We start from the raw sequence: 20,942 nt of genomic DNA, 5'->3' as shown, positions 1-20,942 counted from the left end.
CAAGGACAATTAGGGAACCACGGCATCCTAGTGAGGTAAGACAGGCCTATAGTTGTATGTTGTAAGTTGGTGACCCTGTAGACCTAATAAAGTCAATCTCCCATCACCGCTTTACTTACACACAGAACAGAGTATTTTCCTCAAAAAGGGGCCTTCAGATGTATTATCAGTTGTCTTATATCAATCCCTGGGATCTTTCCGAGAGGAAATAATGGAACCACAGGAAGTGTGAACCTAACAGCTCCAGTCATGGTCCCCAAGTGAGTTAACAAAAGTTTGCACAACTGTCCAATAAATCTGGCTTCTAGGAATGCTGTGAGGTGTTCAACAACCTGCCACACAGCTGAAAAGGCACTTCGTTAATTCAGCCCATCAAAAATCTTCAGAGTGTGATCAAAAATCCTTTACTGTAAATTATAATCCTTCACTTAAAAAAAATAAGATACATCAAAATGTCTGCTCCAGTTCACATCAATGAAGTAAACTCCACAGCTTACCCGGGCCATTTAAATACATAGACAAAGCTTGTAGTTTTGCATAAGTGATGTGTGATAAGTTGACGGAACAGAACAGATGTAGGGAGAATGGCTCAGCTAGGCACAGGAGGAGCATGGTCAGCAACAGCCCTTAATGCTGACTTTGGAAAGGTGCAGCTTTTGCTGCTCTGTGCTTGTTGCCAGATAGACAGCAGTCCTGAGCCTAGTGCTCAAGGGAACAACAATTATGTACTGCAGCCAGCTCCAGCACAAGCATAACAGGTAAAGCCCCCATGTGCTCTTTTCTCCAAGGGCACCCATGCAGGCACTAATACTGTTAACATTCAGTTTGTCCTGAAAAGTGACTGAAAAAGTGGAATTCTGGGGTAGTATGTTTATTGTCTCAAGTGTGCTCAGCTCAGCTGAGAAGTAAAGAAGGGGTTTCTCTAACTGCTAGTCCGGCAAACTTCGCTTGAGTTCTTTCCTTCTAACATATCACCAGCAATAAAAGGTTCCCCAGGACAAGCTCGGCTAAGTTACATCTGAAAACCCCACTGCCTCCAGATTATGCCCTCAATGACAACTATACAACCCATTTGCCTTCAATGGGCTTGCATAGTATAACTGACTGGAACTTAGTAAAACAATTCTGCTGATGATACATAAGAAGGAATGGAATTCAGCTCATTCCTGCTTAGCTGTGTTGGCTCTGCAGTGCTAACAAGAATAAAAAGCAGCAAAACAATAAAACTTTTTTTTGTTACTAAAGGGAACAAAGTGTCTCTGAATAGTTCTGTGGAGCAGCAGAGTGCAGATCTTACATTCTCACTATTAAGAGTAGAACTGCCACTTTAAACAGAAGCAGTATTTTTTTCTTTTTCTTACAATATTAGGACATTAAATGCTATATGAATACTGATCTTAAGGTTATGAATTTAAACACAGTAGGTGGAAATTTTAAAGGGGACGAAGGGAGTGAAGGACCTAACCCCCATTGATCTTCAAATAAAGTTTTATATAAAATAAAATACTTTAGTAAATGATTAACAGATGTTATGCAAATGTTACAGTTATGAGCAGCATGTGTTATAGATGTCTATAATCACAATAGAAGGGATTAGAGATGATTATCTGCAACGTATTGACCTGTTGGACTCTAACAACTGATTAAGCATTTATTTAAAATAATTACTTATTTATTAACCTGTTATAAACTATGTATAAATGAAACCTTAATATGAAGTATGACCAATAGTCCTATCCCCAAATGTTAGGATATTTCAAAGTTAAGGATCTCATACCAAGATTAACTCACCCATGTTGTACATACTGCATATATTTTTAACAATCAAATTAATAATAAAAATTAATGTTCAGTATGGTAAAGTTAATGTTACCGATTTCCTGATTTTTGGGTGTGAATATCAATATGCTTAATACTATATTAACACTTGCATGTGATAAATAAGGTCTCATCTGTGTTTTTTAATTAGTTTACAGATTTGCAGGTGTGCATAGAGAGGAATTTTAAATTGCTTAGGAATTTAAAATCAACTGATGACTACACGTGTCAGCAGCATCACATTTAGCCACAAGGTGACATTTCTGCAATCAGACATTTGACAACTTAAGAAAATGCAGTTCTCAGATTTGCAGATTCCTGGTTTAGGTCAAATGGCATGCTAAGTGGAAAGTTTAATTTACACCAACTATGTAAATTCTCTGGCATTTATCATGGTGCAATGCTTGCACTACATAAATGGAAATAAAATCATTTTATGGATTTTTTTTAAATAACTAAGGGTAGGAAGGGGACCAGTCTGGTTTATGAAGCTAAAGAATTTTCCTATAACAAAATTAGCTGTATATGGGAAAGCTAAAGGAAAAATATTCACTTCAAGGAAGAAAAATAATTGATAATATAAGAAAAGTCCTTTGATGAATGAGAGAAACAAGTACATATTGTGGTATCTAGGACAGAAGTTGTGTGATTTTATTAAAATATAAATGCCCTTCTGGAATGTTGACATTATGGTACCTTTACTCTCATAGACTAAGAGTCTGATCCTGCAACTATGCATGGACCTTTACTCTCAATAGTAATCCCACTGAATTGAACTCCTATAAGACTACTCATGAAAGTAAAGTTACCGGCACAGTTGCAGGCTTGGGCCCCAAAAGAGAAATTCCCCAATCAATGGATTGTTAAATGCAATCAAATGAAGCATTGTCTTAGTACAAACCACTGAGGTTTGCACAACACCCAAGAATGGCTATAAAGCACTTCCACTTTTTAAAAGTGGTAGACTTTTTTTTTTTAATCGCACTGTGAAATTTAAATGCAAATAATCTACATAACTAAAATTTTTATTCTGTGAGTTTCTTAATCTAGATGAACTGAGTATAATTAGGATTGTTTGCAGCCCACCTCGCAGTTCCTGAGACGACGGGCCCACGTAGGAGTGTTTGGGGGCAGTGGCTGGAGAGGGACAGGAAAAAGATCTTCCACTATCCTGAAAAATAATGCAACAAACATATAGACAGATGATCAAGAGAGTGACATCAAATCCAAAGTAAAAGGCAATATAGGATTCCCTTTGTCAATATCCTTGTATTATGACTGCAGATAACTTTTATTGCCAAACTGTAAATATGGCAACATCTGTAACTGACAATTATCTTGAGAAACTTATGAAAAAATTCATTCTCAACATGACACACAATTACTGTAAAACTTCACACAATGCCATATTTTAAAACGGCACTCTCTGGCTTCTGTATTCTCCTATTTCGTTGGGTCACCTAATTCAGCAAAGCACTTAAGAAGAGACGAGAGGAAGAGTTCTGTATAGCTCCAAAGCTTGTCTCTTTCAGCAACAGAAACTGGTTCAATACAAGATATTACATAACCCACCTTGTTCGCTCCCAAAGCTCTTAAGCACATACTTAAAATATAAGCCATATAGCTTCCTGATAAAAATCACAGCTAGAACACTCTTAAAACAGACTGGTGGAGTTTGTTAAAGATTCCAGTATACAAGGAAGTCAATGGTAGAATTCTGGAGCTGACACTGACATGAAATACATGTTAAATGTTACTTGTTTTCAAATATAACAATTCTTAAATTATTGAAAACAGCTACCAAAAAGTGCTTCATGTGAGCATCATGGGATCCCCACCCAAAGGGTCACATTTTGTATCTAACTCCCTAAATCCATCAGGATCTGTCTACCATTCCAAGAATTCCAAGACCCCAGTAAATCACCTACTGCCAACACAAAGAGCCCTAAAATCCAGCTACATATATGTTTGGCTTTCAGGACATTTATTTTCCTTCACAACATCTCCAAAAAACTTACATTCAAACATCTATTCACAAAACATTTTTACACCATTTTAGAGACATCTTCAATACAGTCAGTTTGCAAAACAACATTATGCTGCAGTGCCAAGGGCATAATAATGACCTAACGTTTTCTTTTCCACCAAATCCTAACGCAAGAAGGCAGGCTCACCAAAGAGGGCACACACGAAAGAAAAAGTCAAAATTAGATTTGTGGAGATTTTCTCTTTTTACAGTCAAAATTAATTATATGAAAAGGAATCCTAATTTATTCTCAACTGAAAGCACAAGAGACATAGTGTACTGCCATATTGGAACCAAAAGGATATAAAACAAAATAAGTGAGAAAGTAGCCTATTTCTAATTTTAAGAAAAATTGTGCTGCATTAATATACTTTTCAAAGGTCACCTATAGGAAAACTCTGTTAGCAAAGATTTCTACACAGAGTTCTCAGAAGAAGCCCAACCAGTTTTCCCCCTGAACATCAACTGAAATAGGCAATTGGCTATCAACTGAATAGGCAATCAACTGAAATTGGCAATCAAATTATCAAATAGGCAATCAACTGAATAGGCATGGACACCAACAGCCTCTCTGTGCCTAACTGACTCTGAAGTCTTTCAAATTCCATTTTAAGATTCAGCTCTTCTCTTTGGCCTATAATTCCTAATAAACAGCCCTCCTCCTACAGTGCAAATACAAGAAACTCTACTCAGCTTCACAATTTCCCTATGCTCACTGAGTCACTTTCAGATCTCATTTACACCAGTATTAATCTGGAGTAACTTCAATTATTTAAATGGAATTATTCTAAATGTACACCAAGATGAAATCAGAATACATCCCACACTCTCTGGAATTTAGATATTTTACCCCTCTTCCCCTGGCTGTGGCACATCTACAGCTGTTCCCTGCATAATATACTGCAGCCTACAATATGTCGTTCAATAGTATTTACAGACTGTAATCACTTGTGGAGACTTCCATAACAATTTTGTAATAACAATTACAAAAATGAACTGAAATTGATGATATGACTAATTGTATGTGTCTGTGGTGCTAAGTGATATTTGACGGCTCTTTACCTTCTCACCTACCTGCTTGTTGTCTTTTTGGACACTGTGAGAGATGCTTGGGGATGAAGTATGTAACTACTTGTACTGTCTGCGATAGCAGCCACTGCTACTGTCTGCAAGTTCCCGTCACTGCGTTTCTCTTCTGAAACACCTTTGGGGGGAAAAAAACCACACCACCCTCCTGTTTAATAACTGCACAAAGAATGGGGAAATGACAAGTTATGATTTATTGTGATCTGTTGGAAAAGTAAGCATTTTTGCACATGAAATAAAGGAATGCAGTGGATGGCAGATTATAGAAAAATTAAATAATTATGATCGAATAGTGATGATTTATAAAATGTAGGAATATGCATGCAAATATATCATTGATGTTATACTGTTTCGTCTTTGTAACTCCACTATAGCAGATAAATCCCTACGGGATTCAAATAATAATTACAATAACTTGTAAATTAATCTGTCCTACATTTTCAAAAATCTATATCATAGTTGCAAGTCTAACCCTGTCGGCTGCAAATTACACATCTATTTGCTTTAATGTTTTCAACAAGGGAGGTTTAAGACACTAAAATCTGTTTCGCACCTAATCAGAAGCAAACAAATGGGTAGGCCCATGCCTCAGATTATTCCATCTAATCATGCAAGAACATCTTCAACATACAGTAAATGACTAACCCTAATTGATGTATGCATTGCAGTTGTAGCTGTGTGAGTCCCAAGATATTAGAAAGACAAGATGCGTGAGGTAATATCTTTCATTGGACCAACTTCTGTTGGTGTCTCTTTCACCGAAAGAAGTTGGTCCAATAAAAGACATTACCTCACGCACCTTGCCTCTCTAATCCTAACTGATGTATTTGCATGTGAAACTGATCATACCCATAGGCCTAGTTTGACTTCTATATTTTGGGGGGCAGCTCCAGTCAGGCCAACGAGGCTGCACATGGGGGAGGGGCAAATTTTGCACCTGTCTGAGGCTTGCAGTTTGATGGGGACCAAGCCCCTCGGCCCCCCAAACCATGCCCAAGATCATACTTATGACCTATATAGCTCTTTTAATCTTCAAAATAACATATTACCACAAATTAATCCTTACATTCCTAGTGAAGTAAGTTTTTATTACTACCCATGTTATACAGCTAGGGAAATTGAAACAGAAAAGGTAATAGTCCAAGACCACAGAGAGACTCAGTATCAATAGTGAGAATCAAATTCTTGAAGTATAATCCAAGTCCATCTTTCTTTACTGAAAAATGTAATGGTTATTCAGTAAATAGGATAAACGTTTCATCTACATTTGATCTACTAACAGCCGTTTGCACACACAGCAAATATTCCTAGATTGAGACACTTACAACTTGTCTGCAGTTAAAGGAAAATGCGAAGAAAAAACGTGAATGTAATTAAATCAGTGTTTGTCTGAGAATGAAGAAAAACTGTTAGTAGAAGTTATGTGGTACAGAAATCATTCACATAGAAAGGCCTGTGAATGTTTGTTAATGAGTATCTCTTAATGAAATTCTGAGCAGCAGAACTTGTCTCTGAATTTTGGGACAAACAGACAAAGCCTTGTGTTCAGCTAAACTTACAAGCAAACAATCAAATTTTTGAAATTCCATTAGGTGCCTAAATTGTTCTTAAGAAAACAGCAAGCTTATTTGTACATGCAATGGTGTGTTTCGTTGCACCTTAGTGTGTGCTTAAAATGTATTCTTGATATATCAAGGGTGAAATCCTCCTGGCTCCATGAAATCAATGGCAAAACACTATTTTTTCTTCAGAGTACCCTAAGTACTCAGCGTATATGGCTTCAGAGTAGATTTTTTTTTAAATTTCCATTGTCTTCACTGGTCTTTGGATCAGGCCCATAATGTATAAACATCACTTTTGGCATCATTTACTGCTTTGAAATGTGTTACCTTACTTTTATAAATTTAAACAATGGAACAACTTCAAACTGGCAGTACCTGCTTACAGACCAAGCAGTCAGATTTGTCTGACTCAGCACAAACATTAATACTTTTTTCCCATTAGAAAGAATTAAAGTAGATGTTACACATTTTTAAGTGTAACATCCCAAAAGTCTCAATTTGGAAACATCATAAAATCCTTTTAAAATTAAAAGAAAATACTGCATTTTTGAAAACTCCCAAAATGTAATTATGTACTGCTTTTCTCTGTCCTAGCAGACTATGTTGCAAAAAAACAAACAAAATAAAGAACACACCACCAAGCCCCAAGATACTCAGGATTTTATTAACAGCAGGAAGGAATCCAGCTTCTGAAGGTTTCTTTGTTTTTAAAATAATGGTTGAGGGGTAGACTAGTGAAAATTTTTTTAAAAAGATCTGCCATAGGAAAGTTTCTTGAAAGTTGAGACTCCAGTGAAAGTCACTTTTCAAATGTACAGCTATTTTAAAAAAAGTCAAAATCAATTCTATGTACTGTAATTGAAATGTACTGTTCTCATAGACTGCTACCTATTCAACAAAAAATTCATATAAATTTGTTGATGTACAGTGTTAAAGTTAGGATGGGAGGCTCTCCGAGTATTTGCATGCACAGAGGAAGGCTGAAACAGTGGTTCGGGTATCAGCGTGGAACTTGGAGATGTGCATTCAATTTCCTGCTCCACCACAGATTCTCTGTGAGACACTGGGCAAGTCATTTGGCCTCTCAGTGCTCTGCATTCCTCCTCTGCGAAATGGGGATAATAGCACTGACCTCCCTCCTTGCCATGGTTTCTGTGAAATGCTTTGAGATCTACTGATGAAAAGCCCCATATTATTAATTATAAAATTACATAAAACTAGTAAAATGCAGATAATTTCATATCCAGGGCTATCGAGACAGACTCATTGGCAGCCGTCAACTCCTTCAAATAGTACTGCCAAGAGAAGAAAAAACGCACAGGAAATAATATTCCAAAACCTTGACTAAAAAAAAAGTCATTGTGCCCTAAAGCTATTTCACTATTGGCAACTTCATCTGCTTATTCTTGTGGGAATGATGCTGAGGGTGCCTCCAGGTATTTTATTGTTACCAAGTCTGGGGTTCCTCACTGATTTTTCACAGATTTTTTTAGAATTATGGGACTGACCCAAAGCCCTCTGAAGTTAAAGGAGACTTTCCATTTACTAAGGACCTTGAAGCGGACCTTATATGTGGACCACAGATACTTGTTCCTTCAGAGAAGGAGCAGAAGCCCCTAACTGCATAGATAGCCAGGAATACGGAAACTTGGTGACATACAATGTACCTGAGGAAAGTGAAAGAGACATGGAATCTATTTTGGCTCTACCACTGACTGACTGAGAAACCCGAGCAATCACTTATTCTCTCTTGGTAAATATTCTGTGAATCCCCACTGAAATTAATGAGATGGCATGGGATGTAAATCAGGGCAGAATTTACCCATACTTCATCTCAAATGGGCATATGATGTAATACTTATTTCACAAGGATCTTGTCCCAACTTAAATGTTTGTAAAGTGCATGGTGATCTTCAGATGAAAAGTGCTGTAAATGCAAATATTTATAATTATATCTACAATATTAATTGAAGGAAAGGGGAAATAAAGAATTCATAAAGATGGATCATTTGATATGTTTTTGGCCACAAGAACAGATAATCCTCAAGTCCCACAGGTAAAACTCACCCTGCGTGCTGGTGACATCCAGAAGTTGTCCTTGAGGAATAATCACTTGTGCCATTCCTGGCTGGGTCGAAGGAATTACATGTAGCACCGGTCCATGTTCTGACTGGCTGGCAACAATCATCTATTAAAATAAGAATTAAAAATACTTTGTAATACTTATTATATAGCGTGATCTGGTTAACCGGTTTTCAGTGTCATTAGCATGTTTTGGTTACTACCAGAATAATAACTACCTTTGAAATTGTTTTACATTTGCAGAGTAATTTGATTTTACTGTATGAGAAATTTGAGGGTTTATGATGGAAGACAGTCCACTTTAACATTCTAAAATATAGGTCAATGATTTCGAACTGCTCAAAACCTTTTAAAAACTTAACATTTATTAAGCTAAAAGTAGAGAGAAGCAATTGTGATTTTGTGCTGACATCCAAACAGCCTTGTTTGAAACTTTGAACGCTGCTACCAGCTCTATTGAAAAGGATTTTTAAAAAGTGTGTTCACTATCCGAAACAGAAAATCATGGCTGTTTCTGTAAATTAAAGCTATAGTCATGTATAATAATTAAAAAAATATCAATTTCCTCAAATCTATAGTCTTATAAAACTGCTGTATACTGATATGACGTATTATGGACGAGCTGGAATTAGAGAAGTTTCAGGACATTCTTCATGAAACCTGGCAAACCAAATTATTTTCTTTATGGTAGATAGTCTCTGAGGTAATAAATAGTTTTAGCCTGTGGAAAAAGGTAAGCCCTACCTAATAAATATTCATCTTCTATTTCTAACTTTTTTTTGGGTTGGTGTCTGGCTTTTTTAAAAAAACACACACACACAATTTGGATGAGTGAGGTGTCTTTTTAATTGTAATTTTCTGTAGATCTACAGTATATGCCAGCAAAAAACTTTGGATCAATGGTTTTTTTTTTAACTTTAAAAAAAGAGAAAATGTAAGACCTGTGAGGCGTTGTTATACGCAAATTAATCAGGGGAGAAAGGAAGAGGAAGAATATCATTGGCTGACTTACCGCTGATGCCATATGTGACGTTGCACTCTATATGATTTTATGAAAATATGGTAATAAGTGTGAAATATAATGTAACTGGAATATGCTTCATGCAAAAGGTCTCTTGTAAGGAAGCTTACATTGTAAGGAAGCTTATCATTACAAAGCTTATAATCTACTGAGTGTGTTCATCCTATTTACATGAATTTATTATTCTTGTATCTGAAACTAGAAATATGAAATATAACTCGGAGTCCTATTTTATTATGCAAAGTGTGGGCCGTTAATGGTGGTTTAGAATCTTGATGGCTCCCATTAACTAGGACAATTGACTGTAGATGGCTCTGTTTACTTGCAAGCCTTCCTGTGAGTTAGGCCAGGTAGAATGAAGGCTTGGGGTCTCACAGGACATGTGACCATGTCACCTGTTACTGGAATCCATCTTAAACCTGGTGCTTTTCCATTTAGAAGGAGGGGTGGGGACCCAAAGAGATAAAAGATTCCTGCCTTGTGCCAAAGGTATATAAGGGGGTGGAACAGAACAAAGGGGGCTGCAGTCATGAGAAATCCCCTAGCTACCACCTGAGCTGGAACAAGGACTGTACCTGGAAAAAGACTGGGCCCAGACTAGAAAGGAGACTAGTCTGTGAAAGAAGCTTATTGGAACATCTCTGAGAGTGAGATTTTATCTATAATCAGTTCCTTAACGTATTAGGCTTAGACCTGCGTGTTCTATTTTAGTTTGCTTGGTAACTTACTTCATTCTGTCCGTTATTACTTGGAACCACTTAAATCCTACTTTTTATATTTCATAAAATCACTTTTGCTTCTTACTGAACCCAGAGTTAGTGACTAATACCTGGGGGAGCAAGCAGCTGTGCATCTCTCTATCAGTGTTATAGAGGGCGGACAATTTATGAGTTCACCCTGTATAAGCTTTATACAGAGTAAAACGGATTTATTTGGGGTCTGGATCCCATTGGGAGCTGGGTGTCGGGGTGCTGGAGATAGGTGACTTGCTGAGCAGTTTTTGACTAAAAAGTCTGCAGCTTTGGGGGCGTGGACCAGACCTGGGTCTGTGTTGCAGCAGACTAGCGTGTCTGGCTCAACAAGGCAGGGTTCTGGAGTCCCAGCTGGCAGTGGAAAATGGGCTCAGAGGTAGTTTCAGCACATCAGGTAAGAGTCCCAAGGGGGTCTCTGTGACCAAACCCGTCACAGTGGCGTAGTTGAGCAGGATCTGTGCACAGCTGATTGCTTTGAGACACTGGTAGTGATTTTAAGTGAGTTTTAAGTAAGCTGGCTAGAGAACAGACAAAGTGGTTACCGGTTTGTTATTTTCTGTTTGCTTATTTCAGGTAAGGGAAATAGGGACAGAAAAGTAAGCAAAATAAGTAAGAGTGAAGATCAGAAGAAGCTAGAACTGCACAGGTTGTAAATTGCCCAGGAAGGCTGAACACTGGGTGCTGGAAAGTCCCTGTTAACTAAGAGCTGAGTGGATCTCAGTTTCAGTGAACTGCTGTGAGGTGTGGCCTAACCTCTGGGTCTGTGCTGAAGCTGACCGGAGCATCTAACTCAGCAAGACAGGAGTGGAGGGGTGCCTACTCTGGCAGAAGGGTTGTTCTCTGTAGTATCCCAGGTCATCGAGTGACCGTCTCAAGGGAAGACAAATGAAAATTGATTTGCAATTTTCCCGGAAAAAGGCTGCCATGAAGGCAGAAACAGACAAACAAAGGGCTGCACACCAGCAAGCACTGGATTTAAAAGACAAAAAGATTGAAGCACAGGAAGATGCTCAGGAGGAGAAGAAAAGAGAACGGGTAGCAAATGCCCTGTCCAAAAAAAAAAAAAAAGGAATTTTAGATTTACTGCCTCCGCCATGAACAGTGTCCAAGTCTCTCGCAGTAAGTTCGGGAGGAGGGTGTGACGTTGCACTCCATATGCTTTATGAAAATTGTTAGGATATATATATTCAGGCCTGTACTCTAAGAATTTAGGTGTATTTTTATCACTCGGCTAGTTATAGAGGTATAAAAGAAAGAATCAAAATCACTGTCTGCCGGTGTAAGGTCCTTCTCTTACTGTGACAGTCTGAGGCCCTGTTCTTAAGCTAAGGCCTTTGGCTAAGCAGCAGAGGCAGCCATAAGCTGGGAAGCAGCCGGTCACATCCTCACATTCCAAACTAGTCACATTGAAATACGGTGCTATTGGGCTGTTAGGAATACAATCCTGTCCTGATGGTGCCTATCGCCTCCAGAGAAAGGGAAGTGCCTAGAAAATGTAAAAGGAAACTTAGTTTGATAGCATCCTGTCTGACAAGAACTCACTTATCAATAGCTCGGATGTGAAATCCTCACTTCTGTATCGTTTTGTCATTATAGTTCCCACTTTGCTATTGTTTGTCTGTATAATCTCTGTCTGGTTCTGTGATTGTTCCTGTCCGCTGTATAATTAATTTTGCTGGGTGTAAACTAATTAAGGTGGTGGGATATAATTGGTTACATAATCATGTTACAATATGTTAGGATTGGTTAGTTAAATTTCAGGAAAATGATTGGTTAAGGTATAGCAAAGCAGAACTCAAGTTTTACTATATAGCCTGCAGTCAATCAGGAAGTGAGTGGGTGGGTGTGTGGGTGGGGGAAATGGGAACAGGGAATGGGGGTGGGGAAACTGGAATCATGTTTGGCTAAGGGCAGGAATGGGAACAAGGACACAGGTGTAAGGCTCTGTGGTGTAAGAGCTGGGAAGGGGGACACTAAGGAAGGAAACTGGAATCATGCTTGCTGGAAGTTCACCCCAATAAACATCGAATTGTTTGCACCTTTGGACTTTGGATATTGTTGCTCTCTGTTCATGCGAGAAGGACCAGGGAAGTAAGTGGGTGAAGGAATAGCCCCCTAACAAAAATATGCTTGGAATGTGAACATAATGTAACTGGAATATGCTTCATGCAAAAGGTCACTTGTAAGGGATCATTACAAAGTTTATAATCTACTGAGTGTGTTCATAATTCCCAACATTCAGCAAAAGTGGCTCATATGATAGCAGAAGAAAGAAGAGGAAAGAGTAAGCAGTAAAGGGGAGAAAGAAGAATGGGAGCATTGTGGACTGTTCCCACTGTGAGATGGTCTTCTATATAGTTTGAGAATAGGATAGAAGCACATTAGATTTTTATGAATTAAAGTCAGTAATGGCTTAGCTCAGGATCTGGAGACCTGAGCAGAGGCAACTGAGAACTAAATAAACCACTCAGAGAAGCATCACCTTGTTCCCAGAGTTGGAAACATTTTTATACAGAAACTCTAAAACACTTCAGGACAATTGTCCTGAACATTGTTTCTCTTTTGTGAGCTCAGCAGATGTGTGGTTTTATATGTACTCACCATCTGTGTACTGGAATCCCCTAGTGACTGTAGTTCATATAGAGGCTGGCCATTCTGGTCTACCAGATGGAACTCTTCTGTGGAAAGAGGTTGAGCCTGGGATAGCTGGACTGGTGTATTCGATGACACAGATGAATTGTCTGAAACATGCACTGTGATGGGCAACACTGCTGGAGAGTCATTCTGTTCAAATGATGGATCCCTGGAATCCATGCAGGTTAGATGCTTTTACAGGGAAAAACAGTGAAATATACTTTAATCTTAGTATCAACTTGTTATTTCTATTTTAAATAATAATTTAAATATATTTTATAGATTACTTGCTACGTTTCATTCTCATAGGGAACTTTCCCCCCAAGTGTTCAAGTGTCTATTGGCTAGTGATTTTATTTTCTGCTCCTGCTTCCGTGATGAAAATATTATTTTCTGTCTCTGCTACGGTGAAGCAAAACTCCTTGTACCCAAGACTTGCTTCCAAAAATAGTTACATTTCAAAGTAACATCCCTAGATCCACCCAGAAGACTTAAAACCAAGTAGGAGGGCAAAGGTATAAAAGGAAAGTGGGGGGTGGTGGGGGCGCGGAATTAGCTAATATAATCTCCAAAAGTAATTTTAAAAATCCCTAATCATTTTTAGTTCAAATTTCTTAAAAAGCTGTAAATATACTACTTGAGTCTCAAATCAATACTTTCATTTTTGGCTGTGAATAGCACCACAACATAGAAATTGACACAGTATCTTTGTCAAATTTTATATAAGAATATGAAGCATGGAGGCAGTAGAAAAAAGCAATACAATGCATAAGCTCCATATGGCAAGACTAAGAAGCAATGGGCTATGTAAATGTCTCTTAAAATCTATATTTATGATCTCACCAAACCTGTCAAACTTGGTCTAGTTATACGCATTCCATTTTCGTTTAGCAGCTATCAGCTGAAGCTAGGAAGCTTCTGCACTATTAGCAATCTGGGTGCACTCAGAAACAATACTAGACTGAAGGGAAAAAATGTATAAGAACTCCAAAGTAGACAGCTCTCCTGTAAGAAACCCATATGATGGAGTGGTTTAATGTCATCTGAACAACCTAAAAAAGAAGAGTGGAATTTGCTTAACTTCTTCCAGTAATCACACATTCATTATTTTCTGAACCTTTATGACCTAATCACTGGTACAACAGAAAGTTTGTTAATGACAAATTCTAATAACTGGAAAAATGTCTCTAAGTTCTATATGCAGGTCAGAAACTGGCCACATACATGAAACATCTAGTACCCATTGTTGTACTTTCAGTAAACAAAAGATTTGTGGCTTGGGGCCTACAAATAAATTAGAGTAATGGCAATGAATGCCAGGATACAGGATCACATTGCCAAAAGAATTATTTCAAATTGTAGAAGCATGTTGTCTGGATTAAAGACATTTTGATTAGAAATAGATAACTACAGCCAAAATTCTCACACCTCAGTACCTAAAATTAGACTCCTACATCAAAATGTGCACAAATATATACAGCCTGATTTTCATAAGTGCTGAATACCTACAGCTTCCCACTCATTTCAATGGATATTTCCATCAGTGAAGGAAAATCTTTCAATAATTTTTAAAATGAAAAAAGTTAATACAAATACACACATTGAAAGACAAGTGTTTTTATGTGATTTTCTAGCTTTGCTATCAGAATGCAAACTGATGAGAATCATGCCAGACATTCACTCATTCCAAATTAATCTGTATTAGAAATCAATGTAAAGGCAATAGTATATGTTGTGTAAAGCCATTGTGAAATAATGAGAGAAAAACAGATTGCTTATTGATGTGCAGGGTAAACAGGTTATTATTATGTTGCAGACTCTTCACAGAGGATGGAAAGAAACCAGCTTCAAACACAGTGATGTCTCAACTAATCTCTCACCTGAAACACTTGGTCATCTGTTTCTGACTCTCCTGTACTATTACAGTTGACTACCAGTAAGTCATTAGATGTTTCCATGCTGACGTCATGGTCAACTCCATTTTCTTCCATTACAGGGTAGCCTGGAAAAGTCACAGTACTTTATTTCAGCCTCCCATCCAGGATGTACTTTTACTTTATCCTATAGGTCACTGCATTTATTTTTTATTATTTTTTAATGTAGATCTTATGAATTCAGGCAAAGCCTCATCCCATTTGAGGTCAATGGCAAACCTCCCATTGACTTCCATAGGACTGTGACATAGCCCTTATTTCATAAGGTGCCAAAACCTGACATATCTTTATTCAGTTCTCACCCAAGAAAAATGTCAATTGATTTCTACAGGATCATGGACAGGCCCTTACTGCAAAAAGTTTTGCTTTAGTAAGATTGGCAGATTTTGATCTATTGTTTGTGCATATATGTAGTTTTATAGAAAAAGTGACCATATACATTTATATAATTAATGTCTTTCATCCAGAGGGATCACGAAAGCACTCTATAAAATTTTCACTAATGGATTTTTTACAGTGAATACACAAGAATTGCTTCACCCATCTCTGACATTCTGCTAACTCTGGAGTGAAATGCAACAACTAATACTTAACCGTGTCAGAATGAAGGCAAACATCTATTCTGCTAATTTACCAGGGGCATTTTTAGGCAGGAAGAATGAAGTTACCCAAACTGTAATTTGGCTAGGACCGTGGGACGAACAGAAAAAGTGCCAGAGGCTCTTAGAACTTCAGTTGTACCTCTAATTCCACAGAAGGCACCTCCAGCAGCACAGTTTCCCAGAACACAACATTCAAGCATACAAAGAGACGTGATACCTACCACTTTCTGCAGGACCCAAATTTTGCCTGGATTGAGCACTTTTTATCTTATGCAATGACCAATAGAACACCCGGTGAGTTAATTCATTCCGTATGTTAAAGTGCACCACACACCATGAAATATACATGGCATAAAACAGGGCCATCTTTGTAGAAGAAATTTGAATTTTGGTATCTTGATTTTTTCCAGGGTTTTTTCCTCAAATAATATTCTTTTAATAAGAAAAAGTATTCCACAGTTATATAGCTTGCATATTGTACAAGCTTTACACATTCCATCAGTTTTATCAGTGGAGCTGATAAATTGCTGAACGTGGACCTATTTGGCTTTGCCTTTCAGCCTCTATTTCCTTCATCATCAGAGCTTCCAAGTTCCATCAGGTTAGCTGGTAAATTATTTGAACAGAAACATTCAGCCTGTGGAGCACACAAGTTCGTCTGGCTAAGCCACACAAGGTGGATGGAAAAGGAAAGCCTGACCTATCTGGCGTTTGGAGCTAAGTGAATCACCCTTCAGAGATAAATTCTTCCAATGCATTTGAACAACATTCCAACTTCAAACATATCTTTAAATTTATTTAACCTATTTTCATCAAACTTGGATTTTTTAAAATTTTCAATTACTATACAAAATGACAGGTTCCTAATTTCGAATATCTGCCATGTTTAAACCAGATCGCAGAGGGAAAGCATTTTTTCCCCCTCAACACTCCCATACTGCCAAAATATTTGAACACTGTTAGCTTAAATTTTCAAAATAATTTCACTTTTGGGGCTGAGACCAAATATGGAAAGTTTCAGTCACAGATACTAAGGATGTCAAGAGCAACAGAAAAAAATTGATTGGAAATTGAATTTTATTAGTATTAAATGTATTATTAATCTCTCTAATAAAAATAGTAAAATAATGTTTTAGTCTAAGCAATAGAATTTAGCCTTTTGAGAAAAATTAAGTGTACTGTCTGCAAAATGGCTTTCCACAGATGTAATTTTAATATCTCATTTAGGAGTAAATAAATATTTAATAATAGATTACAAAATAATAGTTGCTATTATGTTCTTCAAATCAGACAGTTCAGTTACACATATGTTGAAGATTTTGCCTGGGTCAACCTCTATACCCAAATAACTCCCTCTCCCTTTGATGTAACATTTACAAATCTGAAATAAAGCTATCAAATATATCTGGATTCTTTAAAATATATCTGGATTATTTAATAGAAACATTTATTTTATACTATAAATTATATAAAATGTTGAGGATGAAGTTCTATTTTCATATTGGTTCCTCTATAGGCCTTTCTGTGTGTGTATGAACGAATTTAATGTTTCTGTAGCGCTGGATTGAAAGCAGTGCTCTCTGCAGGTGTGTCAGATAGGTACAGCACAAACACTTGCACTACCCGGCCAATAGGCCTCAGCTCCACCTTGTAGGGGTAAAAGGATAGTTTACAGCCAATGGCTATGTCTACAGGAAGAAATTTTAAAATTTACCACAAACACTGGCAAGTGGAAGTGCTAGCACAGGCAAAGTGTTGACGGTGTTAAACACAGAGAAATATATACCTGTTCTGAGAAGGGTTACACAACAGGAGACTTAAAATAATAGCTACCACCTGGAATCCAGTGGTATGCTACTTCTCCCAGTTGACAGTGGAGCTGAACCACTGTAGCTTTGATGAGAATTGTTAGTGAAGAAGAAAAAAAGCCTACGGTAGACAGAGACAATGCCCATTCAGTCCTTTATTACTCTGATGAGACTATGGTCACCAATAGCAGTGGTTCTTTTAGTAATGTACTATATGTTCTTGCCAACTAACTTATTTTGCGTAGTACACCAAACTCTAGAGAGGGACTTATAAGAAGCTCTTACTCTAGTCAGAGCACTATTTTCTAAAATTTTATGATGGGTTTATTAATTTTTTTCACCCAGAATATTTTATAATTTATTTTGTGTATTTTCTTTCTTCCAACATTTTAGAAATTTATGACATTTTTAGGTATCAATTAATAGAAACAGTAACCTGGACATAACAAGCAGTGGTTCCCAATGAGTAGCAGTTCCAGATTGAAGTGACTTTAAGTTCTCTTACCAAGCCTTGCTTCTCTTTTCCATAGATCTATTATTGTGAGGCCTCCTACTCAAGGCAGGGAAAGAGTAGTCCCTAAATGCAGATGGGAGCACTAAGATTTAGAACTGAACTTCTAATTATTCTCGTGACTACAGTATTGTAGTTAGAGAAGAAAACTAAGCTGCAAAAGGGACAGGTTATTCCACTGCTCTGGCAGATAAGCATGCTTTGCACAAGAAGCATACACTGAAAAAACAAAAGGGGATCAGGAAAAATACAAAGACTTCTTGAAATCTGAACCTTGGAGTTTCAAACAAAGGTACAATCAAATTTGATGTGTGCAATTTCATATTTCCAATAAGAGAAGTTATGATGAGTAAATACCTTGCTGCTGATCTTATTTCCATCTTACGATAGAAAAAAAAGTTTTAAAGTTAGTTATGTCTAGGGCCCTATCAAATTCACAGCCATGAAAATCTGGTCTTTTGCCTGTTTTTACCCTATACTTTACAGATTTCACGGGGGGAGATCAGTGTTTCTCAACTTGGGGTCTCAATTTGGGGTCCAGACTGAAAAGGGAGTTGCGGGGGGGGTCACTAGGTTATTGGGCGGGGGGTCATGGTTTTGCCACCCTTACTTCTGTGCTTACTTCAGAGCTGGGGAGCTGGAGAGCAACAGTGTTGGCCAGGCCCCAGCTCTGAAGGCAGTGTCCTGCCAGCAGCAGCGCAGAAGTAAGAGTGGCAATACCATACCATGCCACTCTTTCTGCTGCCTTCAGAGCTGCGTGGCCAGACAGTGGCAGCTACTGATTAAGGGCCCAGCTCTGCAGGAAAGGAGCACAGAAATAAGGGTGGCAGGACCATACTATGCCATCTTTACTTCTGCACTGCTGCTGGTGGCAGCTCTACCTTCAGAGCTGGGCTCCTGGTCAGCAGTCGCCGCTCTCAGCAGCGCAGAAGCAAGGGGAGCAATATCGCAACTTCCCCACCCCTCACCCTCAACTCCTTTTTGGGTCAGGATGCCCTACAGTTACAACACCGTAAAATTTCAGATTTAAATAACTGAAATCATGAAATTTATGATTTTTAGAATCCTATGACCAGGAAATTGACCAAAATGGACCATGAATTTGGTAGGGCCCTAGTTATGTCATACTCAAGGAATCAATAGCAATATTGTCCCCAGTTTTCCAGGAAAATAGTGCTGAGTTAGAAGAAACAGTTTGAGACAGTGACACAGCCTCGATGCAATTAAATGCCCCCCGCAAAAGAAGTGTGTTTTATGAGACATTTCTACATCAACTAAATCATTACTAATAGGCACAAGTGACAGTAAAGTAATTGAGCATATTCAAGTGTCATGGCCTTCTCAATGAAAATGAGTTACATTGGCCACACACATATTTGTAACATATAACCAAAATTTTCTTAATCTTTGTCATGAAGGGAGCTAAGAAAGACTCAGTAACTGCTGACCAACTTATATAGTGCCTTTCATGTTATTCCTATAAACTATAGTAATTATTCAGTAGGCTTTTAAAAATAATTGTGGAAAAGCCATTGCTTAGTGTCTTTCTGCAATCATTAACTAGGTGTACAAATTACAGATATAAAAAAATAAAAAAGCATTTACATCAATTACACTGGCAAGACGCCACTTTTTTAAATATGTATTTCTGAAGAAAGCATATCTTACTAATTTAAAACACCAAGACAACCCTTCCTTCTCCATCAGTTTACCCACAGAACCATCACACCTCATAGACAGACACAGATACTGACTTATAGCGAGGCCATAACTAACCGTTAACAAGCTGCAAAAGGAATCAAACAAATGCAAGGTATCCAGCCAAACATCTTTTTCCAACATACTGAATTCACTTATAATTACAGTACTTTTTTAAAATCCACCAAATTTGATTTTAATAAAACTTTATTTTTAGATGTTGTTACATGAGCATTAAGGTTCACCAAATTACATCAGTATATCATCAACAGTGAACAAGTACATGAAACATACCCAAGTATACACCAGTAAATCAGTATCTCCCAGAGAATTTTAGAGTAACAGCCGTGTTAGTCTGTATTCGCAAAAAGAAAAGGAGTCCTTGTGGCACCTTAGAGACTAACAAATTTATCTGAGCATGCTCGGGGGTCGCATAACTCAACCCCCGAGCGTGCTCAAATAAATTTGTTAGTCTCTAAGGTGCCACAAGGACTCCTTTTCTTTTTCCTAGAGAATTGTATAGGATGTGTGCATACCTGTTTATATGCACTCATCCCAGGGGCTGTGTCACCAACTCTACCGACACAATTTGAAGAGGGAAATGTCAAACAACGATGAATGGGCCTGTAAACGTCTCATTGATACACACAGCAAAAGCCTTCCGCTTCAAAAGGAAGAAGGTAGTGGGATCTAGGCTTGATACCCACTCTTCCATCTCCCCATGGGTCTTAACCTGAACCCTTAATCTCTTACCCCCCACAAGGGGTACAGTAGGTCAGGTCCTGACTCCAGGGGGCACAGCAGGTCCTGCCCAGCCCCGCCCCCTCACCCCTCCTTCACAGGCAGCGGGTCCTGTCCTAACTACCCCTCTCCCCCCCCATCCGTCCGTCCCCACGCTGAGGGGCTGCGGGCCGCGTCCAGCCAGGACTCCGTTGTTCATCCCCCAGTGCGGGGCAGCGGCTCTACCTCGCCTCACGCCGGGCAGCGCGGGCGGCCGCCCTGCCAGGACCTCCCGGGGGCAGAGCCGGGCCCCCGCCATGTTGCCCCCTCAGAACAATAGCCCCGGGGGGCTGCCCCCCTCCTCCGCGGCGCCGCCCCACAGCCCCATGGCAGCGCTGGGAGCCAGAACGCCCGCGCGCGGGGGCGGTGGGGAGGGCAGACTGGGCGCGGCTCCTCCCGCCTCGGCTGCCGCGAACCCTGCAGGGGAGTCAGGGAAGCGGAGAGAAAATTCAGAACGAGTCTACTCAACCTCGTCTTGGCTCTCGCAGGCACCACCATGGAGACAGCCGTACAGCGCAGGCGCAGCAACGCACTCCTTACCGTGCAATATGGCCCCCACAGGCCACCGTACAACCCGGAAATATTGGCCCCCAAATGCCCTTACTGAAGCAAACAGGATGCACAGGGA

General features: G+C 38.8%; 1 protein-coding gene across 3 annotated transcripts in view; it reads right to left on the bottom strand.

Annotated features, from left to right (window-relative positions):
* The window catches only part of CARF (calcium responsive transcription factor), a 49,454-nt gene extending 28,534 nt beyond the window's left edge, over positions 1 to 20,920 (bottom strand). For 2 of the 3 annotated variants that reach the window (XM_048868463.2, XM_048868465.2), the window contains exons 1-6: positions 20,784 to 20,920; positions 14,862 to 14,983; positions 12,949 to 13,173; positions 8,560 to 8,680; positions 4,919 to 5,048; positions 2,905 to 2,989 (exon numbers count right to left, since the gene is read on the bottom strand). In XM_048868463.2, coding sequence (XP_048724420.1) covers positions 2,905 to 2,989; positions 4,919 to 5,048; positions 8,560 to 8,680; positions 12,949 to 13,173; positions 14,862 to 14,972 — 672 coding nt within the window. In that variant the 5' untranslated portion in view covers positions 14,973 to 14,983; positions 20,784 to 20,920. Of the gene's footprint in view, positions 1 to 2,904; positions 2,990 to 4,918; positions 5,049 to 8,559; positions 8,681 to 12,948; positions 13,174 to 14,861; positions 14,984 to 20,783 lie in introns of those variants that run through there. The other variant, XM_048868466.2, reaches the window with a different exon arrangement.
* Positions 20,921 to 20,942: the final 22 nt, after the last annotated feature.

This window comes from Caretta caretta, chromosome 11, assembly GCF_965140235.1.
Source record: "Caretta caretta isolate rCarCar2 chromosome 11, rCarCar1.hap1, whole genome shotgun sequence".
In the NCBI taxonomy this organism is placed as follows: Eukaryota; Metazoa; Chordata; order Testudines; family Cheloniidae; genus Caretta; species Caretta caretta.
Note: the sequence above shows the minus strand (reverse complement) of the source record. Positions and strands in the feature narration are given on the sequence as shown.